Source organism: Mandrillus leucophaeus, unplaced genomic scaffold (assembly GCF_000951045.1).
Source record: "Mandrillus leucophaeus isolate KB7577 unplaced genomic scaffold, Mleu.le_1.0 Scaffold117, whole genome shotgun sequence".
Lineage (NCBI taxonomy): Eukaryota > Metazoa > Chordata > Mammalia > Primates > Cercopithecidae > Mandrillus > Mandrillus leucophaeus.
In genome coordinates, this window is record NW_012099987.1 from 3,936,641 (window position 1) to 3,960,693 (window position 24,053).

At 38.3% G+C, this 24,053-nt stretch overlaps 1 protein-coding gene across 1 annotated transcript in view; it reads right to left on the minus strand.

The window, feature by feature from the left end:
• The window catches only part of LOC105554353 (inactive heparanase-2), a 323,145-nt gene that overhangs the window by 23,128 nt on the left and 275,964 nt on the right, over positions 1–24,053 (minus strand). Inside the window, exons 8-9 of the mRNA XM_012000802.1 lie at positions 9,112–9,257; positions 1,698–1,844 (exon numbers count right to left, since the gene is read on the minus strand). Of these exons, the coding sequence (XP_011856192.1) occupies positions 1,698–1,844; positions 9,112–9,257 (293 nt within the window). The remainder of the gene's footprint in view (positions 1–1,697; positions 1,845–9,111; positions 9,258–24,053) is intronic.

Sequence of the window (24,053 nt, forward strand, 5' to 3'; positions counted from 1 at the left end):
GAGGTTTCACAGATGAGGAAACTGATGCTCACAGAGATGACATAACTTGCCTAAAGACACACATCCAGCAAGTAACAGAGCAGGGATGGACACCTTGGCTTGTTAGACTATAGCATTTGGCTAGTCCCCTCCACACAGTGCACACAGTCTTCCTGACACTGGGCAGGCTCAGCTCCTAAGCTCTTCAGTTCCAGAGGACCCTAATGAGAGGACCCTAATCATTGCTGCAGAGTCAGCCCTTCTGTCAGAAATGGCTTTGCAGATCATTATTTAATGGCAGCAGGAGATTTAATGCACTCATGGTCCTCAGAAAATCACACCCAGGATGAGAGTTTTCAAGCTGCACAGGACCTTACCAAATATACAACAACCCTTGAAATCTGAATATTAGGAAACTGAGGCCAAAGGATTAGGATAAAATCATTTTCCCAGGTCATATGATTATTTACTGGCAAAGCTGGGACCAGAAGCAGGTCTCCTGCCTAGGATGAAGGCCAGGAATTCAGCACACTCATCATGAACTACTCAGAAGTGGAGAGAAAGGGGGTAAAATACTCAATAGAGTCCTGCTGACATAGGTAGGACTGGGAAGAAAGAAAAGCAGACGCAATGTACATGTAGCCAGAAAAAAGAGCCAGCATGTGAACCGAGACTGAAAATGAAGATCTAGGGTGGGCTAAAGAGACTCAATAAGTGACTTCCCAGATTGTTTTTTGCTCCCATTGAAAATACAATTGGAAGCCAAATGCAAGCCACCAAGGTTGCAGTGAAACAGTGAATAATTATAGCACAAATATTTGTGGGCAGCTGTTGGAGTGCAAGCCACCTGCTCCAAGTTTACAGCTTTGTTAAACTTGGTAAACATTAAAAATGGAATAGGAATGCTTCCAGTCTGTGCAGCATCCCATACCCTTCCTGAGAGGCCTTACTGGGGGAGCTGGGGTGGCCTTGCCCTTGACCAGGCCCTGCTCACTGTCCTAGAGTTTTTCTGTTCGTAGAGATCCATGTGTCAATAGTCTCTAATAGAGACTGACGGAGGCAGGGAGTGTCACAGAATCATACATTTGTAGAGTTTAGAAGGGGCCACAGAGCCCTCAGACTAAAATCTTTGTCCTATTATTCAGATGAAGAAGCTGAGATGGAGCAGTGGTGTGTTCGAGTTATAAAGTTTGGGGTAGGACAGACTCTTTACCTCTGAACTTTCGAGCACTAAACTCTCTGTTTAGTGCTCCTTCCTGTAAGCCCTGTGAGGTTAATAGATGGTAACAACAAGGGAGTCATAGCATTACAGAATGTTACAGCTGTGAGGGACATGGTTTTCAACTACCAGGATGTTTGGTTTCTACATGACCATGGGGCACTATTGGCATTTGGTGAGCAGCAGCCAAGGATGCTAAACAACTTACAATGTGATAGTCGTGTATAAAGAAGAGTTATCTCGCTCAAATACCAAGAGCACCCTTGTTGAGAAATACTTTCTCCACCATTTGACTTTACAATTGAGGGATCTAAGATAGGGAGGGGCTTGAGCAGGTTTCCAAAAGGAGTCAGCAGTCACCTGACCCCAGACCACTCTTTGTCCTACTCCATCCCACTGAGCCCTTGAAAGAATTAGTAGCAATCTTGGTGTCTTCAGCTCCCCCCTCCCTCAGCTCCTGCTGCACTTACTCCCGAGCTATTTTCAGGTTGGCACGTACTTGGACTTTAGGCCCTCCTGCCCATAGGGCTGCAGCAGGTACTGGTGAACGAGCTTGTCTCTGAGAGTCCCAGCCAGCTTGATTTTCTTTCTTGATCGATGCAAGTTGATGATAAAAAGTGTAATGGACCCACGAACATAGTTGTGGCTGAGATCCAGAGAAAGAGAGAAGTGAAAGATGGAAACAGAGTGGTAAGTTAGATGCTCCTAAATAATTTACAGACTACAAAATATGAACAGCCCAGAAAATGGCACTTAAAAACTTGGCCACCATAGACCCTAAAAGACAGGAAGGCCTCGTCATTGTGGTTTCTTGCAAAGATGATAGCCACTTCCCGCCATACTTCTTTTGTTTTTGTTTAAATTTATTGCAATGATTTTAGAAAATATAATGTATATATTTTATGGCATATATTACCATAGTATGGAAATAAAACATGCTGATTGCAAAAAAGGAAAAATATTGAGAAACACAAAGAAGAAAAAGAAAATTCCCCATAACCCTCATATCTTGAGATATGATAATATTTTGGCAAACATCCTTCCAGTATTTTTTAATTTATTAATTTGACAAATATTTATTGAGTACTTTGACACATTATTACTCAGTTTTTACAAAACTGGAATCACATTATTCACAGAGTTTTTTTCCATTAATGAACATCTTAAACATATTCCCATGTGATTCTTTTTCTACTTGTAGAAGAATCCTAAACTTTTCAATCATAGAAGTGTAACATAATTTATTTAACTAATCCCCTACATTTGCAGTTCAAACAACTCATGTTTGAACATTTTTGCAATTATAAATTATGTCATGTGTATAAACTTTTTGATTATTTCTGAGGGATAAAGTCCTAGATGCTGGAATCATTAGTCCAAGGGACATGTGTGTTGTACAATTCCTCACCAAATTTTCCAGTTCATTCCCAGTGGTGCACCTCCCTGTGGGAAGATTTTTTCTTCCTGCCCTACTGAGTGATCACGTGATTTGCTTTGTCCAATGAAATGTGAGTGGACATGGTAAAACCTCTAGGCAGCAGCTTTAGGACTCAGTCCATCTTTTGCCATGTTTCATTTCCCTCTGCCAGAAGACTGACAATGTTCTTGACAAAGGCTGAATGAAAATGATGTGGGCAGAGGTACCGTCGAGCCATGACGGACAAGTAGGGTGAATGAGAAATACATTTTCTTATTGAAAGCCATGGAGATTTGGGGTTATTCATTATTGCAGCATAATCTAACCTATCCTGACAGATGCACACATTTTGATGACATTGATATTAACTTTCTAGAAAGCTTTCACTAATTTTGCTCCCACCTACTCTGTATGAGAGCACCTATTTACTCATACCCCTAAAAACACTTCCAACGTGCTCTTTTAAAATACCTTTGTCAACCTGAGGGGTGAAAATGGGATTTCAATGTCGTGTTAATTTATATTTTTAAAAATTAATACTGACATGCAGCATTTTTTCATTTACCATTTCATTTCTTCTTTTGTAAGCTGACCATGTCTCTCTCCTTCCTTCCTTCCTTCCTTCCTTCCCTCCTTCCTTCCTTCACTCCTTCCTTCCTTCCTTCCTTCCTTCCTTCCTTCCTTCTCTCTCTCTCTCTCTCTTTCTCTCTTTCTTTTCTCTGTCACCTAGGCTGGAGTGCAGTGGTATGATCTTGGCTCACTGCAACCTCCGCCTCCCGGGTTCAGGCAATTCTGCCTCAGCCTCCCTGGTAGGTGAGATTACAGGCATGCGCCACCATGCCCAGCTGATTTTTGTATTTTTAGTAGAGACAGGGTTTCACCATGTTGGCCAGGCTGGTCTCGAACTCCTGACCTCAAGTGATCGCCTGCCTCGGCCTCCCAAGATGCTGGGATTACGGGCATTAGACACTGTGCCCGGACACCTTTGCCTATTTTTCTGCTGATTTATAAAAACAATTTATTTATTAAAGAGCAGTCTTTTGTCTGCAAAATTTCCCTCAGTTTTCTTTGACCATTTCAGTTTATTTACCTTGTATTTTAATATATAAAAGTTAAAAAACTTTTATGTAGTCAAATTTATCTTTCTGATTTCTTCTTTTGCTGTTTTACCTACCTCAAGATTATAAAACTATTCACCATTTTGGAATTCTTTTAAATGAGCATAAGACGTTCAGAAGTCTGAGAGAACTATATGCCTACACGCATAAGCCCTTCAGCATGTATTAGGAAAACTATAATGATTTCCTTCTCTCTGTGGGAAAAAATACTTTGTTTCTAAGGGGTCCCTTAGGGCCCCATCTGGATGAGTTAATGAGAGGAAACAAAAAAATGACCCAGCCCCACCTTCAAAGGAGGAGTTCAGAGAAACTCTAAGTCAACTTTGCCCAGAGGAAAGCATCATTCCTTGTAGAAATAACACCCCTCCATCCTGGGTCACTCACCTCTGCTTCTAAAGGTGCTAATTAAGAGTTGAGTGACCAAGGACAGGTCGGTATGGTGACATGGAGTCTTTTATTTTTGTTTTTGTTTTTGTTTAGAAGCACAGTTTCCAGGGCTCTTCCCTGGAGATTTTGATTCAATCTATTTGGGATTAGGGACTGGGAATCTCTACTTAAAAAAATCTTTCTGGGATATTTGGCAGATGAATTGGGTTTGGGAACCACTTGCTTAGAACAATTCATTAAGATTACGAGAAGAGCTACCGAAGTATATCCTGCTGGCTGTGTGTCAGAGGATTTTTCTTGCATCTGCAGGAGGGTACGTTATTGTGTTCAAGGCTTTTGGATGCCTGCATTTGTGTTGTGATAAATTATTAAAACGACTCTTCCATCCGGTTCCTCCTCCTCCAGTCCTTCTTAATCCCCTGCAACATGCGAACTAGCTTTTGTAGCTAAATGAGTTAGGTCAGAAGAGAACGCCAGTTGATTTAAGCATACTTGTGTCCCCAGAACTCTGAAGAAGGATGCTGGCAGCCTGAATCAATGTTGACCATCATTAAAGAAGAACATCGACTGTTTCCCATTGGTGGGGTTTCAGCTTAGCTTAGCTATCTATAAAACTGAGGAAGACACCATTAATTGCAGGACCTCTAGGCTTCAGAGTGGGAGCAAAATACATGTGGATGGGTATCAATTTTGCCAGACTGCAGTAAACTCTTTTGCTAGCTACCATCAAACAACACTCTCAAAGGCCAGCAATGGAGGAGGAGAGAGCCACGTGCTTGCATTTATGAGTTTCTCCTCTGCAGAGCTAGGGCAGAATGAGCCCTTAGAGACTGCAGAAGAGAAGGTGGGATGTGGGGAAGTGGTGGGTGGGAGGGAGACCTGAAATCACAGCACTGCTGCAGGGAAAGCTGTCTTTTTCAAGCTGTTTGGCAGTGGTCTGATTTCCACTTACATAGTTCCCCTGGGGAAGACAAACCAGTACAGCCCAGAGACCTACATATAGAGGCTCTCAGAACTCACAGCACCTTCTCAGGTAGGTGTTGGCATTAAAGACTGCCTCAGCCATCCCTCTCCCTGCTTGGCTTATGGGCAAGGACATTAAGCGAGGCCTTTTTGCTGCAAAGACGCATTCTTGGCTGGGGAGTGCAGCACCAACCTGAAAGTAGTGTGTTGCGAATCCAAATTCCTGAGAAACATATATTCTCTGACCATAGAAAAATAATCTTGGAGAAAATGGTGTCTGAAGGCTTGGCCTGCAAGCATTTGCTGGCCTTCTGATGTTGTCAAGTCCAGGTGGCTTTTGGTTATCTTAGTGAATGTTCCTTTCAGAAGAGAAGTTGTCTGAGAGGATCATCTATCTTGCCCCATGTCTCACTCATGGGTAAGATTTTTTTTTTTTTTTTACCAGCAGAGAATCCATGTATCTGGAGTTCATTTTTTCTGGCTGTTCTTTTCCTGCCTGACATTTCTCTGTGTTGCCATGGGAGGAGGGGGAAGTGAGTCAGGGAAGGGAGGCTGGAATTGGAATATCCTAATGTAAGAGGTGGGGAATGTCAAATGGGGAGGTGCATCTTGACTTCCAGATAGAAAACAGTCATGTTCTAGAAATGTCTCCAGTGAAGCTGGGAGGCTGGGAAAGGGAAGGGAGGATGATGCTTTGCAGTCCACGGTCATTCCCACTGAAAGTCAATGTGCTTGAAACTGGGTTGATCCATTGTCTCCAAATCTAATTCAAAGGTTTTGGGTTCGGTAAAAGCCAGGCCATGTTTTGCCAAACATTTTTTCCCTTAATTTCAAAGCCCCTGTGTATTTTAAGGGAAATTTAATCCACATGTTTCTGATTCATTTACACTTAACTCATCAAAATATTGTTTTGTAAGAGCCATTTGATGTCCAAGAAGCCTCAGGAACCATTTTTATGAGTCTTTAAAAAAACTTCTTCTGAAAAACAGGAAGTCATGTTTTGCCAATAATAAACGAACTTGAACCCCAAAAGGCTTAATTTTGCTTCAACATCCACCAGGTTCCAATTGGTTCTGAACTTGGCGAAGGACCTCATCTCCACCCCAGAAACATACATTGTCTCAGCAGAATGGCTCATAAAAAGAGGCTTCCTTGTCAAAACTTGATTGTTCTCTGAGCAAGAAGATCGAGGGTGAGAACTGCCATTCTATCAGTGTCCTAATTTGTTAATTCCAGAACAGAAAACAGAAAAGCACCTGCTGGTGGTGGTATAAGGGTCTAACTTTTTCTCCTAAATCAATCATAAGAGACAGCGCTCTACAAGGTCAGAAATGACCCACAATGCAAGGGGCTGCTGTGACAGGCAGTGTCCACATAGGGGTTGCATGACTGTCAGGGAGATGTGAAACGGATTCCTGTGTTGAACAGGCACTGGGCCGTATGATTTCTAAGGGCTCTTTCCAAATGTAGCATTCTTTGCATTATTAATGCTGCTATTTGCATGTAGGTGTGATACCGTAGAACCTCTGAAATTCAATAAAATAAGTGCAAATATCTGGAAAGATGCTTGTCACACAGCAAGTATTCAATACACACTGGAGTGCAGGGGTTGTTGTTTTAATAGACGCTTTCTCTGGATGATTCTACTCAGAAGTTTATACCTTCTCTTCCAATCCCTGTTTTGACGCGGGGCAAATATTTTCAGAGTATTCGTCAAGGTTGAATAGTGTGAATCTACCATGCCCACTCTGGGATAATTCTGTGATTTTGGCCTATTGGCCACAGATAAATGACTCAGCAGTGCTTCCTTAATGGCACATGATTTCTCAGAGAGGTGAATAGATACTTCTTCTACCTTTGAGCTACCCTAGCTGGACACTGACACAGAGGAGCCCTGAAACCTCAGCTAGCTCCGTGCATTCACTGTGGGTTTTCTTTAGGAATCTAATAGGAACAAAAACACCTTCACCCAATTATTATCATTAGGGTCATATGTAGAATGGATTATGAAAGTCTTTTCTTTCTGTCTCTTTAACAGGGAGTGAGAGAGGTTGCACTGATAGAAGCACAGTGACACCGTTTCTCTAGAGAGATTCTGAAGTGACTGCATAGAAATTAGAGGAGAGCTGGTGGTGTAGACAGAGAGTCTTGAATGCAGAAGATTGCAGTAACTTGTTTGAGGTCTCATACTAGGGAATGGTAGAATCCCCATCATACCATTTCCTTTTGGCTGATGTGGTAATATCAAAGGGGAAGAAAGCTCTAACTCTAAATCAACGGTAACATCTTGATGCCCAATTTCTGCATTCATTCATTCATTTGCAAACCTTTCCTGGGATCTTCATGCCAGTCACTACATTAGACACCAAGAATACAAAATGAATGAGACACTGGCCCTAAGTTCACAGTACACTCAGAATATTAATAACAACTTCCCATGAGAATGTTAAAGAATGAGGATGAACACTCGAATGAGATTATGTGAGGAGGCTTCTATGAAGAGACGCAAACCCTGCTAAGCCCATGGCTGCAGATAATTTTTTCCCCGAGTCCTCAGACTAGTAGTATAAAGGCCACAGACTGATATGCTTTCCAACAGGGATATAAGGTGCCAAGAGTAATTTTTCTATCTTGAGTCTGGGGGTCCACCTTTTGGGTGGTTACCTCAGGGCCAGGGCAGAGACAAGGAATACAATGTTTCCTTGTGTGATGATCAGATAACTCCAGGCCAAGGCCATAAAGCAGTCACTCTCTGTCAGGTATTGGATTGAGCTTCCTGTTGAGCAAAAGGCATGTTGAAAGCCTCTGGCCTCTGCCCAAGCCAGCCTCCCCTCATTTACAATAGGCACTTGTATCTACTGACAAGACAACTGGCCCCTGTCCCTGCTCTGCTCAGAGTGATTCTTTGAAAAGTCTTATCATGATAAATTAATTGGCTTGGCTCCTCTCTCATCAAGGAAGGAGAAGGAGCATCTGTTGTAACCTGACCACTCCAAGCTCTTTGTACTAGCTACTCCCCTTGATCAGCTCCCGATAGGCCTGGGCTGGAATGAAGGTCTGGCTGGAGGTACTTGCTTACCATTCCCTGCCCCGTTATCCCCCCACCAGGTTTTCTTTGCATTAAGAGAAAGAGAAATAATTCTCTTTTCCAGGGCAGCCTACTCTGCCTTAAACAGGAAGTGATGTAAGAAAGTCATATTTGGCCAGATGGATTTTGCTTTAGGCACCTCCCTCTCTCCAATTTAAAGTTTTCCCTTATGGTCTTAACGTGTTAAATTTTTTTGTCTGCCAAACTTTATTTATTGATAATTAATTTTCCTGTTTGTTTTAAAGACAACTGTAATGACAACCAGTGCTTCAGATCAAAAAGAGAAGGATAACCCCACACTACCACATTCAGTTGTTATAAGTCCAGAGCCCTCAGAAAAGGAAGCCCAGATTTCACTTAGCTTCTTAATTTTTAAAATAGCTGAAAAGATTTTCAAAACACTGGAAATGGCTCTAAAGCTGGCATGACCACCTCTGGGCACTCCATTAGTTCTGGGGACACCCAGCTTGAGATGCATTGGTCTAGGGCTAGGTTTCTAGTGGCATATCTCTCCAGCATGCATCTTAAAAAGGGAGATTTATTTTCTTAAGCTTTGCTGGTGGATCATAGGAAAAGATTTTACACCTCTTGACTTGGCTGAAGCTTAGGCACACAAAAAAGCCTCATGGGCATTACATCAACTGGCACAGAGAAAATGCCCAATAAAAATGTGTTGGATGAATAAGTAAATGAACAAATGGCAAGAATTTTATGAACCTTTTATGATTAATCCTCTAAGTATGAGAAGGGAGCGTTTACTTGGAGTAAAAGCTATTTACCAGAAATTATTTGAAACCTGCAAAGAGCAGGTATGGTGATTCCAGCGGCAAAAAGTTTTCGATAAGATTAGTGAATGGACATGAGTCTTGAAGGGGTCCCAAATGGAACGGGGTGGGAGCCCCTCGGGTGGCCTTTCTGTGCCATCTCTCTGAGGACTTACTTGTGGTGGTTTGTGCAGTGAGCATAAATCCTCAGTTTGTCCCGGATCACTCGGCCAGGCCGTGGCTTCCGCTGGAGCCCAGCCACATGCACAGCCAAGACTTTGGGGCCAATCAGGCGCTTGTAGAGGAGAGACAGCCAGTAGTCCTGAGGAGAATAGAGAGGGAGAGGGTCAGGGAGAGACCACATGCTCAGGTGTTCTGAGTAAACATGACACACACACACACACATGGGCCAGAAATCACTTCCTACCGGGAGTAAAGTGAGTCATGACCAACGCAGCCCGAAGCCTACAAGCATGGTCAGCCCCATGAAACACGAACCTGGGTTGATAATGAAGTGGACACTGTCTAAAGCGGCCTTTCAACTAAACTGGGATGTGTAAGTGGAGTTGACCTACAGCAGCATATGAACAAATGAATCAAGGATTTTCATGTATTATGAAATAAAACCATTTGAGACTTTACATTTTCAACTTTCTTTTTCTATGACTTTACTTTTATAGTGGTTTATGATTTCTGTTTAATTATGGAATAGACTATTTCCATTCCTTAGAATTGTTACTAACATGATCATCCAAACTGTCATCCTCCAAATATTGTCGCTGAAGACTACTAGTGCAGCGGGACTGAGGTGAAGCTTCTCCACATAGGAGACCAGAGTCCTTGATTCCAGGGTCCGAAAGGCAAACAGAAAAATGTTTGCAACCATGGTGCTAATTCTTGGTTATCCTCAACAATTTGACAATAGAAAGTGTCATTCTAAACTAAAAAGAATGTGATGCTTTAACCATTCTATGAACCATGTGTAATGGATTTAAAAATATTCAATCTGTGGCACACATTTATATGAGCTTACAAAAGCCCACCTTAATTTCTGTTGTATTTGCTATCATCACATTTTGTGTTTGCATCTGATATAAATATAAAATTTACATTTCTGTTGTGCAAGTTCTTATCAACTATTGTGAGGTAATGACTTCAGTGTTTATAACTCAGTGTATAAAATAGGGCTTCCTAATAACATTTAGGACCCCCCTACCCCACTCAAATTCCTGAATTCAGTGAATATACTATTCAGTGCATACTCTTCAATGCTTTAAAGACATCAATCGTGTTTTATTAGCATTCATCTTTTCAGGCAGAAGCCTTCTGATAATCTTTTTTTTTTTGTCTTGTGTGGTCATTTATAGTATCAGCTGCTTAAAAACATCTGACGAACTGCGTAAATCAGAACGAAGTCTCCAAGCCCCTTTGCTACTAGAATGGCTCCAAATCTGCCCTGAGTAGTGTGCTCTAAGCCATGCACAACGATTTACTTTAATTTTAAGTGGCCTTAGGATGGCTGTTAAATATGGTCTCCTAATATTAAAAAAGGCAAATAGTCATTATCAATTATATAGATGGAAAAAGTGTTATGGGTTTAATATGCTCAAATTTGGTTACAATTTCTGTGTTTTTGATGATTACTTTATGAAGTGGTTATCACACTCCAAGGGGATTTCCACCTTTTTCTTACTGACTTGCAATGTACTTTCTTTTAAATAATAAAAGTAAAAAACTGTAAGTTAGCTATGATTAGCTTACTATTTTCTCAGTAATAGTAAGATATAATCCTCTGAAATAATAATAGGGATTATTATTCTCATTTTACAGACATGCGGACGTTTCAAAGTATATCTCAGGTCACAAAACTAGTGAATGGTAGACCCTGAAAGCAAATAGGGATCTATTTGCCTCCAATGGCTGTATAACACTTTCCTTCATGCTGTGAAGTACAAAGTCATATTACATAAGGACACAAGGCAGCTGAAAAACAAAGAATTCAACCTAGAGAGGGGGTACAGAATCTGGAAGGGATCCTTAGCTTTTATATAGAGGTTGCCAAAATTTAGTTTCTGATTTTTACACTCACAAAGCATTTAGAAGTCAAGAAGAGCAAAAACACAAAACAATTCCGTTTCTCCAATTTCGATTCACTACAGTTTGTTCCCATTTTTCTTATCCTTCATTCCAATGTCTTATCACAAACACCCCTGTTTTTATTTAGGTAATTTGAAAAATCTAAACAGGCTTGCTCTCAAACTTGCATTTGGGTATAGCCATTATCTTCGTGTTGCAACGATTTTCACTTAATGTGAGACACGTTTGTAACAGCAAGCCACTCACATTTAGAAAAAAAGAGATATTGTTTATTATGTTTAATTCTCAATAATTATGTAGAGATAAAAAATAAACTTATATAATATAATCCCCACCATAACGGAGTGGCAAACTTTAGATTTATTAACTTGAAACCTGTCTGCTTTTCAGTAGGAGATAGCTAAATGCCATGCCATCCTCTAAAAAAGGAGACGAGGATACCTGGGTAAAACTCTAAAGAGGTTTGGGGTAGATATATAAAAGAAGTTGATAAGGTTAATTCCTAATGACCAACATTCTTTCCCAATTTTTTTTTTACTGTGGTGAGATCCGCATAACATAAAATTTATCATCTCAACCATTTTTAAGTGTACAGTTCAGTGGTATTACGTAAATTCATAATGTTGTATAACCATCACCACTGTCCATCTCTATAACTTGTCATCTTGTAAAACTGAAACTCTGTACCCATTAAACATTAACTCTTCATCACTCCTCCCCCAGCCTCTGGCAACCATCATTCCACTTTCTGCCTCTCTGACTATTCTAAGTACCTCATATAAATTAACTCATAGTATTTGTCTTTTTGTGACTGGCTTATTTCCCTTAGCATAATGTCCTCAAGGTTCATCCATGTTGTAGCATATGTCAGAATTTTCTTCTTTTGTAAGGCTGAATAATATTCCATTGCATTTGTATACCAAATTTGAACTTAATTTGCAGCCTAACACATGGACTTATCCTGCAAAATGTCCCATATGCAATGAGAAAAAATGTGTATGCTATTGTTGCTGGGTAAAGTGTTTGGTGTGTGTGTTAGATCTAGTTGGTTTATTGTGTTGTTTAACTCCTCTACTTGCTTACTTCTGTCTTGTTTTTCTTATCATTATTGAGGATGGGATATTGAAGTCTTCAACTGTTATTGCAGAAGTGTCTGTTTCTCTTTCAGTTCTGGCAACTTTCACTTCATATTTTTGTGATCTGTAATTAGGTGTGTAAACATAATTGTTATATATTATTGCTGTATTGAACCTTGTTTAATATATAATGTCCTTCTTTGTCTCTTATAATCTTTGAAAATTTAAAATCTATTTTGTCTGATATTAGTAAAGCTGCCTCTGCTCTCATTTGGTTACTATTTTTATGGAATATATTTTTCCATCCTTTCAATCTTTTTGTGTTTTGGGGTCTAAAGTGAATCTCTGTGTAGACAGCATACAGTTGGATCCTGTTTTACTTTTAAAATCCTTTCTGGCAACCTCTGTTCTTTGACTGGAGAGTTTAATCAATTTACATTTAAAGTAACTACTGATAAGGAGGGACATCTGTCATTTTGCTGTTTTCTATATGTTATAGCTTTTTTGTTCCTCATTTCCGATATCACTGTCTTCTTTTGTGTTTAGTGATTTTTTTAGTGAAATGTTTAAATTCCTTTCTCATTACCTTTTGTGCATACTCTATAACTATTTTCTTTGTGGTTACTTTGGTATTACATTTAACATCCTAATTATAACACTCTAATTTGCATTTATACCAGCTTAACTTTAACAACATACAAAAACTCTGCTCCTTTACAGCTCTGTCCTCACCCTTCTCAATTGTCTGAAATGCTTGTTCTCCGGTACTGTAAAGAAATAGCACTTGAACATAAATTTAATTTTTTTAGTAAGGCCATTTTTATTTCCTGCAGAAAGGGCACACTTGCCAGCAGTTTTGCCACAAGAGTACACCGAACAAAGGAGACAGGGTCATTTATAACCTGAAGCATCCACCCTACTGCTGTGTCTGGTTTCCATTGGCTGGAACGGGACCTCACATTCTGTATTTGTCTGGTTTGGCTAGCAACTTAGAATTTTTTAAAAGAGGCAAAGGTAGAGGAGAACAAAGGAAGGAGGAAGTAACTTGTGGAATGCTGAGAAAGATAAAAACACTTTTAAATAAGGAAGAGGAACAGGTTATGACCTAGTGCTTGCTTGGACCAGTATAAGCATGCCAGGGCAAATATTTAGGCTAAATTGTGGGAGCTAAGAACATAAAGCACATTGATTTCTTTATTACAGCCAGCAGATATTTAAGAATGTTAGCACAGGTCTTTGAATAAATTTTGCTTTTAGGAGAAGTTACTGTTTATTCCTAAGTAGATGGGGAGGAAAGTCTTTGAAGAGGAACCTCTATTTTACTTTTTATATCAATGGTTGATGTCACAAAATTACATCTTGATACACTGTGTGTCCCCAAAACATAAACTGATAATTCTTTTAAATATATTATTCTCTTAAATTATGTGGAAACAAAAATTGGAGTTACAAACCAAAGTAATAATAACACTAGCTTTTAGACTAATAATTGTTTTTAAAAGAGGTATTAGTCTGTTAAATCATGCAGAAAAAAAGTTAAAACCTATTGTCTTAAAAGGAGTTAAAACCTATTGTTACAATAATGCCAGCTTGTATATTGGCTCATATAGTTAATATTTATTGAGATACTTATTTTTTCATACAACTTTGAATTACTATGTAGTATACTTTCATTGCAACATGCAGGACTCCCTTAAGCATTTTTTTGCAGAGCAAGTCTAGTCGTCACAAAATCTCTCAGCTTTTCTTTATTTGAGAATGTCTTAATTTCTCCCTTGCTTTTGAAGAAAAAGTTTTGATGGATATAGGATTCTTTGTTGACAGTTTTGTTTTTCATTTTAGCACTTTGCATATATTGGCTCACTGCCTTCTGGCCTTCAAAGTTTCTGATGAGAAATCTACTGATAATCTTACTAAGAATTACTTATATTTGGCAATTCACTTCACTCATGCTGCTTTCAAGATTTGGTTTGGCCTTTAAAATCTGATTTAAAGTGTCTTGGTGTGGGTCTCTTTAGATTCATCTTATTTAGAATTCACTGAGCTTCTTGGATATTTATATGCATGTTTTTTAAACCAAATTTGAGATGTTTTCAGCCATTGTTTATTGATTATTTTCTGTGCTCCTTTTTCTCTTCTTCTGGGGCTCCCACAGTGTGTATATTGGTCCACTACTTGGTGTCCCCCAGGTCCCTTAGGCCCTGTTCTTTTTTCTTCAATCTTTTTTTTCTGTTCCTCAGACTAGATAATTTCCACTGTCCTACCTTTGAATTTGCTGACTCTCTCTTCTGACTGCTCCAATCTGCCTTTGAATTACTCTACTAAATTTTTATTTCAGTCACTATATTTTTCAGCTCCAGAATTTTTTTTGTTTCTTTATAGGTTTTCTTTCTCTTTACTGATATTCCATTTTGTTTATATATCATTTTCTTGACTTTTTCCACATCTTCATTTAGCATCTTCAAGAGAATTGGTTTAAAGTCTTTGCTTAGTAGATCTGCCAACAGGTCTTTTTCAAGGATGGTTTCTACGGATTTATTTACTTTTTTCTTTGAATGAGCCATACTTCAAAGATATTGTTTATTTGTATGCTTTGTAATTTTTTTGTTGTTGTTGGAAACTGGACATTTGAATCTAATAATGTGGTGACTCTGGAAAACATATCCTCTTCTTCCCTAGGGTTTGCTGGGTTTTAGTTGTTTTTGGTGTGTGTGTGTGTGTGGATGTGTGTGTGTGAGTGTGAGTGTGTGTGTTTAATTGTTGTAGGCTGTTTCTGTGCCACGGATCAGCCTGAGGTACAAACTTAAGGTCTTCTTAAGTTTGTACTTTTTTTGAGTCTGCACCTTTTCCTGGGTATGTGTAGTACTTTTTTGAGTCTGCACCTTTTCCTGGGTATGTGTAGTACTTTCTACTTTTCCCTGTACACACAGTTGCTTTTTGAATGTTTCTGTATTTAATGTCTGAAAGAAAAAAGAGGAAAAAAGGAGGAGAGTAAAAAAACAAAACAAAACAAAAAGGCACCAATCTTTTAAATCCCCTACAGTCACTTCAGCCAGAGGGGGAGGGGCTTACATCAATGGAGAGAGGTGCAACAACAATGGTTACCTGCCTCTTTATCTGCACCTCTTGGTCAGAAGCAGTAATCAGAGATGAGAGTAGAGATCTCTGGTATTTAGAGGATGGGGTATTTTTTGACCACTCTGACTCCTGCCAGCTGTATGCAAACTGCTCCAGGAACACATACACAGCTACCTGCCATAGGGCTAAGAGGTGGGGAATGGGTAGTCACTACTGAGCTAAGAGCTGAAATTGACCAAAATTAACTGCAATTCACTTTCCTAGCCTTCCCTTGAAAGCTGCAAGCCTTTAATAGACCTTGTCCTTCTAAAATAGTTACATGAGACAGATTCTGCCAGTGCAATTGTTGTCTGAGTGAAGAGACAGATTCATGATGCTTCCTATTCTGTCATCTTCCCAGAATCCTCTATAACATAGGCTTTTAATTTTGGTAGTAAAAATCCTTGAGTTGTATATGGCATAAATATTCTGTTCAAGTTTGTAGTTTGACTTCTATCACTTTTTATGGTTTTTTGACATGGAGAATTAAAAAAAAATTATAGGAAAACATCAATATTTTCTTTTGGTTTTTTCCTTTTTTAAATTCTTAATTAAGTCCTTCCTCATATAAGGATTAGATACATCTTCACTTATATTTTTTCTAGTTCTTTTTTATATTATTTAAACATTTAAACTTTTAATTCATTGAAAATGATTTGATGTATACTATTAAATTTGTTATTTTTTAAGTAGTCTAGTAATTATTTTAGTATCATATAATGAATAACCTGTCCATAAGCCCATCCTTATCACACTACTAAGTAACAGTAGGTTTTCACTTAATGTCATCAAGAGGTTCTTGGAAATTGTGACTTTAAGTGAAACGATGTGTAATAAAACCACTTTTTTCCTCATCAACATTATAATGAAATGACATTGAGCAAAATGACATTATTTGAGGGTTTGCTGTACATCATTTCACTGAAAGTCACAGTTTCTAAGAATCTACCAATGACATTAAATGAGGACTTTGTGTGTATGTGTGTGTATCTTATGATGTGGGATATTCATGATATACTGATAAATAGTATATGTAATTCTGTGTCTAGACTTTCTATTGTCTTCCACTGAACTCTCAATTTTTAATCAGTTTCACAGCATTTTCATTATTATCATTTATATTTTAATATCTATAGATTCAAGTCTATTTCATTATACTTTTTATTATTTTGTTCAAACTTTTCTTATTTAGGCATATTTATTTAAAGCATTCTTGAAACTGATATATAATCAAGATACATATTTTCAGGATGCATACCATAATTTAATTTGATCATAAATTTGTAAAGATCAAGTCAATGTAATTGAGATTTCCATTACCTCATACTCATTTGTTTTTCCAAATAAATTTTGAAATCATTTTCTTTTTTAAAAATTTCAATATTGACCTCAAGTAGAATGAGGTCATTTTCTTGTAGCATTGTTAAAGAGAATTTTGAAGCTAGCATGATTTTTGTTCTATGTATGGGTAGCCTGTTTATTTTCTAGTTTTTGTGTTTTGCTAGGATGCTCATAGAAGTCATGTTTTACCCTTAATTTTATGAACTTTGGCCAGAAATGTGTCAATATGAGTTTCTGCATTAATTTGCCAGTATTAGGGAGAGCACTTTTGATCAGAAAGACAAACACTTTCCTTTAGCCTCTGAGAACTTTCTTTAAATATAGCTTTGAGGAGATTTGATCATTATGGTGGACGGGAGGCAGAACTAGATTGCAGCTCCAACTGGGACAGACAAAGCAGCATGCAGAGGCTCACATCGTGAATTTTAGCTCCAGATCAACTGCAAGAACAAACCAGCAATCTTGAGAGGACCCACAGACTCTCTGAAGGAAGCAAGCGAACTGCTTCTGCAGGACCTGGGAGACACCCTAAATACTGTGCTGGTATCCATGGCTGAGAGACCCATAGACAGTTCCCATCACAGGACTCTGTGCAGACAACCCCCAGTACCAGCTTGGAACTGGGTAGACTTGGTGGGTGGTTAGACCCAGAAGACAGACAACAATCACTGCAGTTCAGCTCACAGGAAGCCACATCTATAGTAAAAGGAGGAGAGTACTATATCAAGGGAACACCCCATGGGACAAAAGATTCTGAACAACAGCCTCTAGCTGTAGACCTTCCTTCCCTCTGACAGAGCCTACCCAAATGAGAAGGAACCAGAAAACCAACTCTGGTAATATGACAAAACAAGGCCCTTTAACACCCCCAAAAAATCACACTAGTTCACCAGCAATGGATCCAAACCAAGAATAAATCCCTGATTTACCTGAAAAAGAGTAAATCAGGGATTTACTCAGTAAATTCAGGAGGTTAGTTATTAAGCTAATCAGGGAGGCACCAGAGAAAGCTGAAGCCCAATGCGAGGAAATCCAAAAAACGATATAAGAAGTGAAGGGAGAAATATTCAAGGAAATAGATAGCATAAAGAAAAAACAATTAAAACTACAGGAAACATTGGACACACTTGTAGAAGTACAAAATGTTCTGGAAAGTCTCAGCAATAGAATTGAACAAGTAGAAAAAAGAAATTCAGAGCTCAAAGATAAGGTCTTCAAATTAACCTAATCCAACAAAGACAAAGAAAAAAGAATAAGAAAATATGAACAAAGCCTCCAAGAAGTCTGGGATTATGTTAAGTGATGAAACCTAAGAATAATTGGTGTTCCTGAGGAAGAAGAGAAATCTGAAAGTTTGGAAAACATATTTGGGGGAATAATTGAGGAAAACTTAACTGGCCTTGCTAGAGACCTAGACATCCAAATACAAGAAGCACAAAAATCACCTGGGAAATTCATTGCAAAAAGATCATCACGTTGTCATCGGGTTATCTAAAGTTAAGATGAAGGAAAGAATCTTAAGAGCTGTGAGACAGAAACACCAGGTAACCTATAAAGGAAAACCTATTAGATTAACAGCAGATTTCTCAGTGGAAACCCTACAAGCTAGAAGGGATTGGGGCCCTATCTTCAGCCTCCTGAAACAAAACAATTATCAGCCAAGAATTTTGAATCCAGTGAAACTAAGCATCCTATATGATGGAAAGATACAGTCTTTTTCAGACAAACAAATGTTAAGAGAATTCACCACTACCAAACCACCACTACAAGAACTGCTAAAAGGAGCTCTGAACTTTGAGACAAATCCTGGAAACACATTAAAACAGAACCTCTTTAAAGCATAAATCACACAGGACCTATAAAACAAAAATACAAGTTAAAAAGCAAAAACAAAAAACAAACCAAGGTACTCAGGCAACAAGTAGCATGACGAATACAAAAAGGTACCTCACATCTCAATACTAACATTGAATGTAAATGGCCTCAATGCTCCACTTAAAAGATACAGAACTGTAGAATGGATAAGAACTCACCAACCAACTAACTATCTGCTGCCTTCAAGAGACTCACCTAACCCATAAGGACTCACATAAACTTAAAGGGGTGGAAAAAGGCATTTCATGCAAATGGACACCAAAAGCAAGGAGGGGTAGCTATTCTTTTATCAGACAAAACAAACTTTAAGGCAACAGCAGTTAAAAGAGACAAAGAGGGGCATTATATAATGGTAAAAGGCCTTGTCTAACAGTAAAATATGGCAATCCTAAACATATATGCACCTAACACCGGAACACCAAATTTATAAAACAATTACTAATAGACCTAAGAAATGAGATAGACAGCAACACAATAATAGTGGGAGACTTCAATACTCCACTGACAGCACTAGACAGGACATCAAAAGACAGAAAGTCAACAAAGAAACAATGGATTTAAACTATACCTTGGAACAAATGGACTTAACAGATATATACAGAACATTTCATCCAACAACTGCAGAATACACATTCTATTCAACACTGCATGGAACTTTCTCCAAGACAGTACATATGACAGTCCATAAAATGAACCTCAATAAATTCAAGAAAACTGGCATTATATCAAGTACTCTCTCAGACCACAGTGGAATAAAACTGGAAATCAACTCCAAAAGGAACCTTCAAAACCATGCAAATACGTGCAAATTAAATAACCTGCTCCTGAATGAGCATTGGGTCAAAAACAAAATCAAGATAGAAATAAAAACATTATTCAAACTAAACGACAATAATGACACAACCTGTCAAAACCTCTGGAATACAACAAAGGTGGTGCTAAGAGGAAAGTTCATAGCCCCTAAAAGTCTACATCGAAAAGACTGAAAGAGCACAAACTGACATTCTAAAGTCATACCTCAAGGGACTAGAGAAACAAGAACAAACCAAACCCAAACCCAAAAGAAGAAAGGAAATAACCAAGATCAGAGCAGAGCTAAATGAAATAGAAACAAACAAAAAATACAAAAGATAAATGAAACAAACAGCTGGTTCTTTAAAAAGATAAATAAAATTGATAAACCATTAGCAAGATTAATCCAAAATAGAAGATTAAGAAGAGAGAAAGTCTAAGAGCCACATTAAGAAACAAAACAGGAGATATTACAACTGACACCACTGAAATATGAAAGATCATTCAAGGCTACTGTGAACACCTTTATGCACATAAACTAGAAAACCTGGAAGAGGTAGATAAATTCCTGGAAAAATACCCTCTTAGCTTAAATCAGGAAGAATTTGATACCCTGAAGAGACCAATAACAAGCAGTGAGATTGAAATTGTAATTAAAAAATTACCAACAAAAAACAGTCCAAGACTAGATGGATTCACAGCAGAATTATACCAGACACTCAAAGAATTGGTACCAATTCTTTTGACGCTATTCAAAAGATAGAGAAAGAAGGAACCCTCCATAATTCATTCTATGAAGCCAGCATCACCCTAATACCAAAACCAGGAAAGAATATAACCAAAACAGAAAACTATAGACCAATATCCTTGATCAATATAGATGCTAAAATCCTTAACAAAGTACTAGCTGATTGGATTGATCCAACAACATATCAAAATGATATTCCAACATGATCGAGTGGATTTCATACCAGGGATGTAGGAATGGTTTATCATACGCAAGTCAATAAATGTGATACACCACATAAACAGAATTGAAAATAAAAATCACATGATCATGTCAATAGATGCAGAAAAAGCACTCGACAAAATCCAGCATCCCTTTATGATTAAAACTCTCCAGCAAAGTCGGCATACGAGGGACATACCTCAATGTAATAAAAGCCATCTGTGACAAACCACAGCCAACATAATACTGAATGGGGAAAAGTTGAAAGCATTCGCTCTGAGAACTGGAAAAAAACAAGGATGCCCACTCTCCTCACTCCTCTTCAACATAGTATTGGAAGTTCTAGCCAGAGCAATCAGACAAGAGAAAGAAAGGGCATCCAAATCAGTAAAGAGGAAGTCAAACTGTCACTGTGTGCTGATGATAAGGTCGTTTACTCTGAACCCCCTAAAGATTCCTCCAAGAAAGCTCCTAGAACTAATAAAATAATTCAGCAAAGTTTCTGAATACAAGATTAATGTGCACAGATCGGTAGCTCTTCTATACACCAACAGCAACCAAGTGGAGAATCAAATCAAGAACTCAACCCCTTTTACAATAGCTGCAAAAAAAAAGAAATAGTTAAAAATTATACCAATCAAGGAGGTAAAAGACCTCTACAAGGAAAACTACAAAACACTGCTGGAAGAAATCACAGATGGCATAAACAAATGGAAACACATCCCATGCTCATGGATGGGTAGAGTCAATATTATGAAAATGACCATACTTCCAAAAGCAATCTATAAATTCAATGCAATCCCCATCAAAATACCACCACTATTCTTCACAGAATTAGAAAAAACAATTCTAAAATTCATATGGAACCAAAAAAGAGCCTGCATAGCCAAGGCAAGACTAAGCAAAAAGAACAAATTTGGAGGCATCACACACTACCTGATTTCAAACTATACTGTTAGACCATAGTCACCAAAACAGCATGGTAATGGTGTAAAAATAGGCACACAGACCAATGGAACAGAATAGGGAACCTAGAAATAAACCCACATACTTACAGCCAACTGATCTTTGACAAAGCAAACAAAAACATAAAGTGGGGAAACGTTACACTTTTCAACAAATGGTGCTGGGATAACTGGCTAGCCACATGTAGGAGAATGAAACTGGATCCTCATCTCTCACCTTATACAAAAATCAGCTCAAGCTGGATTAAGAACTCAAATCTACAACCTGAAACTATAATAATTCTAGAAGACAATAGACTCATGAATATGTGGGAGTTTAATATAGGACACAAGGCATTTCAGATCACTAAAGAAAGGAGAGATGATTTAATAAATGATGCTGGTATAATTGGATTATCCATATGGAAAAATATGAAATTAGATACCTGTCTCATAAATACCCCAGACCAATTCTAGATTGGTTAAAGACTCATCCATGAAAGAAAAAAAACTTTAAAAGTTTAAAAAGAAAATATAGAATATCTTTATGAACTACATACAGGGAAGGACTTCTTAAACAACACACAGAGGGAAAAACCCTCTAGACATTGGTTTAGGCAAGGATTTCATGAACAAGAACCCAAAAGTAAATGCAATAAAAACAAACATAAATAGTTGGGACTTAATGAAACTAAAGCGCTTATGAACGCCAAAAGGAACAGTCAGCAGAGTAAGCAGACAACCCACAGAGAGGGAAAAAATCTTCATAACCTATACATCCGTCAAGGGATTAGAACAGAATCTACAATGAACTCAAACAAATCAGTAAGAAAAAAAACAATCCATCAAAAAGTGGTCTAAGGACATGAATAGACAATACTCAAAAGAAGATGTACAAATGGCCAACAAACATATGAAAAAATGCTCAATGGGCCAGGTACAGTGGCTCACGCCTGTAATCCCAGCAGTTTGGGAGGCTGAGGCGTGTAGATCACCTGAAGTCAGGAGTTTGAGACCAGCCTGGCCAAAAGGGTGAAACCCCGTCTCTACTAAAAATACAAAAATTAGCTGGACATGGTGGCAGGCGTCTGTAGTCTCAGCTACTCAGAAGGCTGAGGCAGGAGAGTTGCTGGAACCCGGGAGGTGGAGGTTGAAGTGAGCCAAGATTGTGCCATTGCACTCCAACCTGGGTGACAAAAGCAAGACTCCATCTGAGAAAAAAAAAAAAGAAAAGAAAAAAGAAAAAAGAAAAAAAAAAAAAAGAAAACGCTCAACATAACTAACGATCAGGGAAATGCAAATCGAAACCACAATACAATACCACCTTATTCCTGAAAGAATGGCTGTAATCAAAAAATCAAAAAACCAGTAGTTGTTGGTATGGATGCAGTGATCAGGGAACACTTCTACACTGCTGGTGGGAATGTAAACTAGTACAGCCACTATGGAAAACAGTGTGGAGATTCCTTAAAGAACTAAAAGTAGAACTACCATTTCATCCAGCAATCCCACTACTGGGTATCTACCCAGAGGAAAATAAGTTATTCTATGAAAAAGATACTTGCACACGCATGTTTATAGCAGCACAATTCACAATTGCAAAATCATGGAACCAACCCAAATGCCCACCAATCAGCAAGTGGATAAAGAAACTGTGATATATTTATACAACAGAATACTACTCAGCCATAAAAAGAAATGAATTAATGGCATTTGCAGTGGCCTGGATGAGATTGGAGGCTATTATTCTAAGTAAACTAACTCAGGAATGGAAAACCATTCTCACTGATATGTGGGAGCTGAGGATGCAAAGGCCTAAGTATGATACAGTGGACTTTAGGGACTCGGGGGGAAGAGTGGGAGGGGAGCAAGGGATACAAGACTACAAACAGGGTGCAGTGTATACTTTTCAGTGATGGGCACAGCAAAATCTCACAAATCACCACAAAAGAATTTACTCATGTAACCAAATACCACCTTTACCACAATAACTTACGGGAAAAAAATCACTCAATAACTTATTTAGATTTGTTTGGATTAAGGTAGAATATTAAAGGTGAAATAAATAAATAAATATAGCTTTGAATTCTTATTTCTTTCTATTGCTCCAATCTCTGCTTCAGGAATCTATTAGATCTCCATCCTCAGTTCTGCACATCTGTCATCTCCTTTCTGATTATTTTTTAAACATTTTGTGTTTCACCTGCAAGAGGTTGTCTCAAGTTTGTCTTCCATGTTGCTACATCTATTTTCTCCAGGACTATTTCTGTTATTTACCATGTCCAATGAACATTTTAATTGTTATTATAATTTTAGTTTCCTCATAATCTTTTCTTGTCTCCTTTAGCTCACCTTATTGTCTGACTCTCATTTAATTTTTTTTCATTTTATGTATATTATGTATATGTTTTCCATATACAGCAGACTATATGTAACTTACATGATAGTTCTGAAGCACGTGAGAACCTACCATCCACTGTAAAAGCTACCATAATAGGGCAGGGCATGGTAGCTCAAGTCTGTAATCCCAGCACTTCAGGAGGCCGAGGTGGGCGGATCACGAGGTCAGGAAATTGAGACCACCCTGACTAACATGGTGAAACCCCGTCTCTACTAAAAATACAAAAACAAAATTAGCTGGGCGTGGTGGCACGCACCTGTAGTCCCAGCTATTTGGGAGGCTGAGGCGGGAGAATGGCGTGAACCCAGGAGGTGGAGCTTGCAGTGAGCTGAGATTGTACCACTGCACTCCAACCTGGGTAACAGAGTGAGACTCCATCTCAAAAAAAAAAAAAAAAAAAAAAAAAAAAAAAAAGGCTACCGTAATACCCACACTGTTGCATTGAGTTGTGTGATTCTTCTCTTTGCCATTAATTTCCTTACTTTATATTTTATAGCTTTATCCACATATGTACTCCTAAGCAGTA